Here is a 7,523-nt window from a genome sequence, read left to right on the forward strand (position 1 = left end):
AATCATATTGCAGCTAAACTAAAAAATGTCAGTGTTTAGTGTACATGTGGATACCCTGACTCCCTCCAATAATTCTATAGGCCCTGGAAGTCCATAGGCTGCCCTATGGCAGCCCTAGTCAAAATTGTGAGCCTCGACCCTTTCCTGCCTGTTCCCTACTCACTACTCCCAACCTCAGCCTTCATACTTTAGAAAATGAGTGTGGTTCAAGGGAAAGAAGACTGGAGATACAGTCAAAGGGGCTGAGTTCATATCATGGTTCCATCACTTTCTATCTGTGTGACCTTGAGAAAGTCACTTAATCTCAGTGAGTCTTAGTTTCTGAAGTTGTAAATGAAGAAATTGGACCCAATGGTCCTTCCAGGTCCTTCTAGCTTTAATCCTATGACCTATGAAGACCTATTCTCCCCACAATTTGATCTCCATTCATATGAAAAAATTAATGATTAGAAACAGCTTAAAGCAGTATTTCCCATATTTGGAATCCTAGTATTCCCCAGAGAATGAAAAGAAACTGCATAAGAACATGTTAATTTAAGATAGGGATAATTTTCCCTCTAAATATTAAATATGAAGTTATGTTATACATCACAAATTTTTCTTGCAGCACTTTTTCAGTATAAAAATAAACTTTATTTCCTCTGGTTAGGAAATTTCATAATCCCCTCCCCCTTTTTCCTAAAGGATATCACAATCCCAGATCAGAATTAATGGGGTCATCTGCATATTAGAAGACCTAAAGTATTCTTGGACAAATTATTCTTAAAATGCTTACTTAAAGTGTTATTCTCTGGGGATTAGGGGGAAAGTGGGATTTGAACCTCAACAAGGGACAGTGTGTTAGGGTGGAAAGAGCACTGATTCTGGGGTCAGAGGGGCAGGACTCAAACCCTACTTCTGATGTCCACTATGTCTCCTAACCTCTCTGGGCCTTCCCTTCCTAATCTGTAAAAGGAAGGGCTTGGACTAGATGGCCTTGCGGATTCCTTCCAGCTCTCTTCTCATCATCTTTTAAATTAAAGGAATGACATCCTACCAGATGAAAATTCAGTCATCAACAAGTCAGGTACCTTAGACACACAAGATTTCCTCCCAAGTCTAACCTTCTAGTTCTAAGACTTGATTCTTGGATTTCTTCCAGCAAAAGAAAACAGGAAACCTAACTACATCTCTCTCAATCCTGTTACTACATTCTGACCATTACTCCATTAAAAAAAACTTTCCTGAAAAAGCTTCCTTCTCCTCCCCTACACAAAGATCCCTACAGTGGGAGTCAGGAGACCTAGTTCCAAGTAGGACTCTATCCTGAACTTGTGTAAAGCTAGGCCACTTGCTTCTCTGTTCTGTACCTTGGGACCTTCATTTGTTTTAAATGAGGAAACTAGCTGAAGTTCTGGGGCAGGTAGAGTGCTGTGCCTGGAGTCTGGAAGACTCATCCTCTTAGTTCAAATCTGGCCTCAGACACTTAGTAGCTGTGTGACCTGGGTAAGTCATTAACCCTGTTTGCCTTAGTTTCCTCATCTATAAAAATGAGCTGGAGAAGGGAATGACAAACCACTCCAATATCTTTACCAAGAAAAGCCCAAATGGGGTCACAAAGATTGGACACCACTGAAAAACGACAACAACAAAAGCTGGAGTCAATGCTCCCTAAAGGTCCTTTCAGCTCCTGCTGATTTCAGGGATAGCATGGTATAGTGGGAAGAATGATGCATTTGGAGTCAGAGGACCTAGGTTCCAATCCCACATCTACTTATTATCTATGTGACCTTGGACGTGTCACTTAACCTCTTTGGGTCCCAAGTTCCACCTCTGTAAAATGAGAGAGTTGGACTAGATGACCTCTGGCCCATAGATCAAAGATCCTAAGATTCTAATAAACCTCCATTAAAATCCTGAAGGGCATTGGCCTGCACTTTTCTCTGTACTATGATTTCCATAGTATATTGTACATGGAGAGCCTATGTTTCCAAAGAAAGAAGGCCCTTAAGTGCAAATGAATAATTACAGAATTTGGAAAACAAAAGACTCTCATCTTCTCTTAATTTGATATTTGCAGGGATTGAAAACAAAAAAAAAGTTCTAGCAATCTGTGCAGTCCTTCTGGTTCTGCTCAACAAAAGATCACTGCTGCATTTAGAGGCTATGATAAGGAAGCAGACAGACCACTGTGTCACCCAAGCAGTACCCAGGGAAGGCGTATCAGAGCTCTACAGCCTTCTGAAGAAAGCTCCAGATGGTGGCGGAGAGAGCAGCTGGTGGCAGGGAAACAGCCCCCTAGAATATGCCTGATCCAGGTAGTTCTCTGATCCAGGAGAAAAAGTGAGAACCAAAAGAAATTATGCAAGAAAACAGACTCCAAGGCAAAGGAGGGGCTTCATAATTCAATTCAATAAGCATTTATTAAGCTCCTACTGGGTTAGTCACTGCAGATACCAATACAGAACTGAAAATAGTCCCTGCCCCCGGAAGCTTACGTTTTACTGAAATATAGTGCTACAATGACATCCGGAGACTCTTGTATTTACATAGCCCTTTGCCACAAAGCATCTTTGCATCGATTTTCTCATGCGATCTTCACTAGATCCTTTTGAGGTATATACAACAGATAGACTTAGTACTAGTTTACATATAGAAAAATTGAGACCAGGAGAAGTTACACATTTAAAACCATTCTTCCCACACATAAGTCTGTGGTGGTGCTTCAAGAGAAGTTAGATCTCCTGATTCCTAGCCCAGCATTTTTAATTTTTTTGTTCCAGACCGTGATGTCATCTGTCTAGGGAACTCCCTCATGGTGACACTACCTCTATCAACGACAATTAACAACTGGCCTGAAATTTGCAGTCTTACAGAGTTGCCTGGGCATTCTCTGAGAATTCAAGAGATTTGCCAAAGAAATATAGCCAGAATATGTCAGAATGTGAACCTAAATCTCCCTGGCTCAAGAGCAACTCTCTGTCTACTACCTCTTGCTACCTCTTCCAAGGGAAAAAAAAGTTGTATTGATACCTTTTGCTTTTACAACAGTTAGTTCTGGATATATACATATGTGTATGTTTATATATAGAGAGCAGGCCCCATAAATCTCTTTCCTCCTAGCTCAGCAGAACTTGTAGTGCAGATATCCCAATGCAATTTTCACCTTATAAATATATACGCATATACACATATAGATGTGTGTGTATCTCCCAAAGTCTCAGCGCAGTCATCAGCTATTTAACCTTACAACTGCACTAAGACTTTTGGGACATACCCTGTATATATATATATGCCCCCCCCCCAAAAAAATTAAAATCCTCCTTTATAACAAAGAAAAACAATTAAGCAAAACCAGCTAACACAGTGATGCATCTGACCATATATGTAACCCAAGGTTCCTCACACAGCCAAGGAGGGGTGAAAGGGGAGGAATCAAAAGAATCGGGTAAATTCCTACTCTTGCTTCTGAACTTGCCAAAATAAGGTCAAATCCATTTTTATGCAAAGGAGTTGCTACTAGACTTAAAATACTTGATGCTGCTTTTTCCATTGAACTCCCAAATTTAGGGCTGAAACTCCAAGTCAGGAAGCAGGTGCATGCCTGCCTGGCTGCCTTCTGGGACACGGACTCACCTAGGAAGATGATGGTCTGCTTCCTGGCTACTTTGCTCTCCTCACTCTCTGTCTTCCTCATCTGAGACTGCCCTTCCACTGCCAGTGTGCCCTTCTTCCCTTTCATTAGCGCTCGCATCATGTTTCGGCACATGAAGGCCACCAAGAGCAAGACCACAAAGTAGATGATGAAGGCACTGAAGATGCTGGACTGGAAAACTGTCCACTGGCTGGAGAGACTGGTACAAATGGACATGTTGGAGGCCTCAGGGTGTTCAAGGGCTCGTGTCCAAGAATGATTGCAAAGGAGGCCACGGTGGTTGGGCACCTGGACCAGAGGGTACTCAAGGCCCATGGCAAAAAGGAGGGGTAGTGCCACCAGAGCGGAGGTAACCCAGACAAAGCAGATCAGAAGCCTTACCTGAAGGGGCCCTGAGACTGCCTTGTACTTGAAGGGGTGGCAGATAGCCAGATAGCGCTCAAAACTGAGAGTCAGTATGTGGAGGAGTGTGGCATAGCTGCAGGCTTCAAAGAGAAAAGTGTGCAGCTTACAGGACCAGTTATTGTTACTTGTAGTCAGAGGGTTCCAGATCACAATGTAGAACTCCATTGGCATGCCTAAGAGGAAGACCAAGATGTCAGAGCAGGCCAAGCTTATCATATGGTCTGCGACAGCCTTCTGCAGGTAGCCTTTCTTCTGAAGCACCTGAGTGACACGAATGGTGACGCTGTTCCCGAGGATACCCATCACAAAGATGATCGAGAAGACGAGGATGAGAGTGATCTTGATCCAGATGGCTACTTCAAATTCTCGGACATGGCTGTGGTCAATCACGTGGGAGCAGTCAGCGGCTGAGTTTATCCTGGAAGCCATGAGCAGAGAAAGCTTGGTTCCTGATCCGCTCCCTGGCAAAACCAGACCTTCTTCCCTCCAAGAGCAGGCCCCTAGATCTCTTTCCTCCTAGCTCAGCAGAGTTGGTAGTGCAGGTATCCCAATGAAATTTTCACCTTAAATTAATTCACCTGCTGACTGCCCTCAGCTGAAAATTTCCTGAAGAATTTCAACCCAGAAGAGCCATGAGAAGAAACATGATAGCCAAGGCTTTGGGAGTGCATGGATCACGGTGAAAGAGAAAATGGAAAGAGAACTTTTTCTACCTGTTCGGTTAGTTGAGAGAGCTACTCAGCCCCAGCAGTGGGTGAATGTCTCCGCCTCTCTTGCCTGTGGACTAACTCCGCCTCTGCTCACCCCAATCCAGTTAGTTTTCTCTCTTTCCCTGGAGCAGAGAAGGAGGGGGACAACTGTTGTTAATCATTGATAAAGTGCTGGATCAAACACAATGTACACTCAGTTTTGTGGACATGACTTGGTTCCTGGCAACTGAACCACCCTCCCTGAAATCAGATCCTTGCTCTCCTTGCACTGGGTGAGGTGTGGCTGAAACCTCTCCTTTCTTCCCTTCCCCCCTACCCCCAGGCACTGAAGCCTGGGAAAGTGTTAGGGGTAGGGAGAAGAGCAGAAGCCGAGGAGGATTTGGTGACCTTTTTCCTTTGACTTTGAATCCAAGGCCTGATCTGGAGATTGTTAACTGCCCTCCCTCTCCTTTTTGAACTCTACACAAATATAGGCGTTGGCACACACACACACACACATTTCCACCACACCCTAGTCCAATCCTAGGTGTTAGGCGAGAGTTGGAATTCCTTGGGCTGTATGTTCTGGCTGCAGCCTCTGCAGTTGTCTTGGCTCCTCTCTCTCCAATCGGCCAGAGCCCTGAAGAAGCAGGCAAGTTTAATAAATCCTCTGCTATCATGCATTTGGGGCATTTGTTTTGTTTTTAAATAAATACTTGGACTCAGTCCCTTGAGCAACTGTCTCAGAGGGTCAGAGCAGGGCCCAAACCAGGCTAATGGGATCCCCTTAAAGCCTTGTCTTTTTCACCAAAGCCCTAACACCAGTCAGAGCAGGGCTTCCCAGAGCTCGATCCTCCCATGAGGGCATGCAGTGGAATGCCACTTTTCCCTTTTCAGTCTCACTCCATAGCACAGACAGCTCTCCTGGTAGCTGCAGGAAACTTTTAATTGGAGGCATGTATATGGATGAGGGTCTTACAATCTATCCACAAACTGGAAGCCTGGAAATAAGCTCTCCTGAACAGAGTTGTGACAATTCACACAGGGAGAATGAACCAATATTGTCTTCAGCTGGCCAGGGAGAGTCATTATAAAGGAGACACTAACTCGTTCTACATCAGTTGTTTTTAAGAGAAAGTTTGTTTTATAAAAGGTGAGGAATGGCCCAAAAATTTCAAGAACTGAAGAAAAACTTAAACAGGAATGGGCATTTCCTTTTTCATGAGACCTTTAATACTTTAAACCTCACTCAAAACTCACCCCCTCCAGGAAAATCATCCAGATTTCCACTAACCCAATAATTCTAGCATACACATATATGTATGTATGTATGCAGATATATTCATATACACAGAGATGCACGTATATGGTGTCCCAAAAGGCTTAGTGCAATTTGAAGCTTTAATAGCCACACTCACATATACAACTCTTTTACTTTTTTAACACTATGTCACCACATCTCACCCCGGATAGACTGGCAAGGGCCAACTGGAAAACATTACACTGAACTAACAGCAGAACTCTCTACTGATCAGCAGAAGTTTTAACCTGCACTGTTTCAGACTTGGGCAGGTAGTCATCTCCCATTCCCCTCCTTCACCTTATTAAAGTTAAACAGTACCAACACCTGATTGGCACAGTCTACTGGCAGATCAGAACTCTCAAGCTCAGGAGATCCACCAGTTTCATCCTCCGTGGGAGCAGGGATTACAGGTGTGTCCCACCATGCCTGGGTAGGCAACTCTTTCAGGCTAAAAGCTACAGCACTGTTCTCTATTAATAAAGGAAGTTCCTCTCTGAAGCTGCCTAACAATTCAATCACAGGTCCAGCTAAGAGAAGACAGATACAGACATAGAAAAGGATCCACTGCTAGGTGGTTCGGTGAATAAAGTGCCAGGCCTGGAGTCAGGAAGACCTGAGTTCAAATACAACCCACACTTCCTAGCTATATGACATTAGGCAAGTCATTTAAACTTTGTTTGACTCAGTTTTCTCATCTGTAAAATGAAGATAATAGCACCTACCTCACAGGATTGTTAGTTATGTATATTGATAAATTCACCTATAATTTGTTTTATAAATAAATATGTGTATATTACATATGTGTGTAGATATACACATACATATACATATATGTATATACGTATATATGTATATGTTTTTAATATTTTCATGTGTTTCTCATGTCATCTCCATTAGGTTATAACCAACTGAGACCGGGAACCATTTTTCTCCCTCCTTCTGATCCTGCCTCCAGTGCCTTGAATACAGTGGACTCTCAATAGATGATACTTTGCCAGTTGATCCACTGGCTGATAGAAGGAAAAAACAAACTGTTCATTGATTGTTGACTATATGGGATGATGAACTTAATTAGATGTTTGAATCACTAGAGTCGTACTTACTCCAGTAGACCCAGGCTTTTATAGAAACCAATGCTCCCTTCATTTGGGTAGATTTGTGACTGAGCCATACCTTCTTGTGCTGTGCATTTCTTTTCTATGTGTTCTATAAATCTTCTATAGAAGATTCATCCAGCATAGTGAAGACCCTGCTCTGGTTCTTCTAATATTTAATGAATATTCTTTTACTATTTCATGTTTGAGTTCGTAATATACCACATTTTGTTCAGCCATTCCCCAGCTGATGAGCATTCCCTCAATTTCCAATTCTTTTCCACCACAAAAAGAGACGCTATACATTTTTTTTTTGTAAATATTGGTCCATTTCCTTTTTCTTTGATCTCTTTGGGATACAGATCTAATAGCAGTATTGCCAATTCAAAGGGTATGCA

The 7,523-nt window shown here is 42.8% G+C and overlaps 1 protein-coding gene across 1 annotated transcript in view; it reads right to left on the reverse strand.

Moving 5' to 3' along the window:
• GPR39 (G protein-coupled receptor 39) overlaps nt 1-4,772 on the reverse strand; it is a 275,581-nt gene extending 270,809 nt beyond the window's left edge. The window contains exon 1 of the mRNA XM_036743004.1: nt 3,616-4,772. Within this exon, the coding sequence (XP_036598899.1) occupies nt 3,616-4,468 (853 nt within the window). The 5' untranslated portion in view covers nt 4,469-4,772. The remainder of the gene's footprint in view (nt 1-3,615) is intronic.
• Nucleotides 4,773-7,523: the final 2,751 nt, after the last annotated feature.

Source organism: Trichosurus vulpecula, chromosome 2, assembly GCF_011100635.1.
Source record: "Trichosurus vulpecula isolate mTriVul1 chromosome 2, mTriVul1.pri, whole genome shotgun sequence".
Taxonomy (NCBI): domain Eukaryota; kingdom Metazoa; phylum Chordata; class Mammalia; order Diprotodontia; family Phalangeridae; genus Trichosurus; species Trichosurus vulpecula.